At 42.3% G+C, this 1,648-nt stretch overlaps 1 protein-coding gene across 1 annotated transcript in view; it reads left to right on the top strand.

The window, feature by feature from the left end:
- The window catches only part of LOC117633985, a 13,105-nt gene extending 12,144 nt beyond the window's left edge, over nt 1-961 (top strand). Inside the window, exon 2 of the mRNA XM_034367867.1 lies at nt 263-961. Coding sequence (XP_034223758.1) covers nt 263-961 — 699 coding nt within the window. The remainder of the gene's footprint in view (nt 1-262) is intronic.
- The last annotated feature ends 687 nt before the right edge of the window (nt 962-1,648 follow it).

Raw genomic sequence — 1,648 nt, 5'->3', positions numbered from 1 at the left:
CTGTTCCCATGAATCCAGTGGTAAAACCATGGCCTTTTAGGGGATGGGCAATGGATCTCATTGGCAAAATCTATCCAGCCAGCAGCCAGCAGCATTGTTTTATTATTGTTGCCACAGACTATTTCACCAAATGGGTAGAGGCCAAGCCAATCAAAACCACAACTTCTCAAGAGATCATCACCTTTATAGAAGAACAGATCATACAAAGGTTCGGCATTCCAGAATCAATCACAACTGATAGGGGTTCTTCTTTCATATCTAGGGATATGCTAGATATGGCAGAAACATTCAAATTCAAACTGCTTCAATCTACCCCTATTATGCTCAAGCTAATGGACAGGCAGAATCAAGTAACAAGGTGATTATCAATATCATCAGAAAGATGCTGGAGAAGAATCCAAAGCAGTGGCATGAAAAGTTATCAGAGACTTTGTGGGCATACAGAACTTCAAAAAGAGAAGCAACTGGCATGACCCCCTATGCTCTGACCTACGGCCATGATGCAATTCTTCCCATGGAGATAGCAGTCCAGTCTCTTAGAATTGCTCACCAGCACGGTCTCACAGGAGAAGACTACTCTCAAGCCATGTTACTTGAATTGGAAGAATTGGATGCAAGTAGGATTGACACCCTCAACAAACTCTTAGCAGGAAAACAGGCTGTGTCAAGGGCATACAACAAAAGAGTCAGAAACAAGAGTTTTGAAGAGGGAGAAATAGTCTGGAAGGCAATTCTGCCCCTTGGAGCACACATAGCTGGATATGGGAAATGGTCACCTACATGGGAAGGCCCTTTTGTAATTAACCAGATCCTCGGAATGGGGGCATACAGGTTGCAGGACCGAGATGGAGTTATTCATACTGCCCCAATCAATGGCAAATGGTTAAAGAAATTTTATCCAACCATGTGGGATTCGCAGGCTGTACAGACAGACCCTGGGATAGAAAAGGAACAAGGCTGACCCTTTTTTGTTTTTTTTTTTTAAAGGAAAATTTTGTTTGGATCTATTTTTGCTTTAAAGTTATTTTTATTTTTATTTTTTACTTTCAATACTGTGTCTGGTTTTTGCATCAAGAGTAAATGAAAAGTAGTAAAATGCTATTTAAGGGCAACAAATAAGCTTATATAAAAATAGCCACCCTCGCGGCAAAATTTCTAAAACAAATAAAGAAACTAAAATTAGAAAAGACTAAAACCCTAGTTTCCTAAGGGTTTCCTGCAGGTTCGCCTTCTTGACAGAGAGTTCTTTCTGGAGCAGCACCCCCTGGTGAATTGAAGCCTCTGCAATTTCCAAGGCTGGCCTGGAAGCTGCAACCATGCTTTGCACAAGGAAGATAGCCTTGGTCTTAGAACTCAGTCCAGCCCCAAGCCTGCTCTACACCTCCCTGCACTCTGCCAACTGTTTTTGGAGCTCTTCAATTTGCTTCTCCAGCTTGTCTGCAGTTGACAGGAACCGACCCAATTTCCGCTTTGGAATCCCAGTCGAATCCTATGCGTGTCCGACATCTGGCGAATGTCAGGTACAAAAGACCTTTTTACCCTCCTCGTCTTAAATTCTTTTCAAGTTCCCTTAGACTTCTGCCGAAATTTCGGCAGAGTCTCCCCTGGATCTTGACCAATCCCAAAATTTTTTCACCTGTTAAACAAT

The sequence above is a fragment of the Prunus dulcis genome, chromosome 7 (genome assembly GCF_902201215.1).
Source record: "Prunus dulcis chromosome 7, ALMONDv2, whole genome shotgun sequence".
NCBI classification, from domain to species: domain Eukaryota; kingdom Viridiplantae; phylum Streptophyta; class Magnoliopsida; order Rosales; family Rosaceae; genus Prunus; species Prunus dulcis.
Note: the sequence above shows the minus strand (reverse complement) of the source record. Positions and strands in the feature narration are given on the sequence as shown.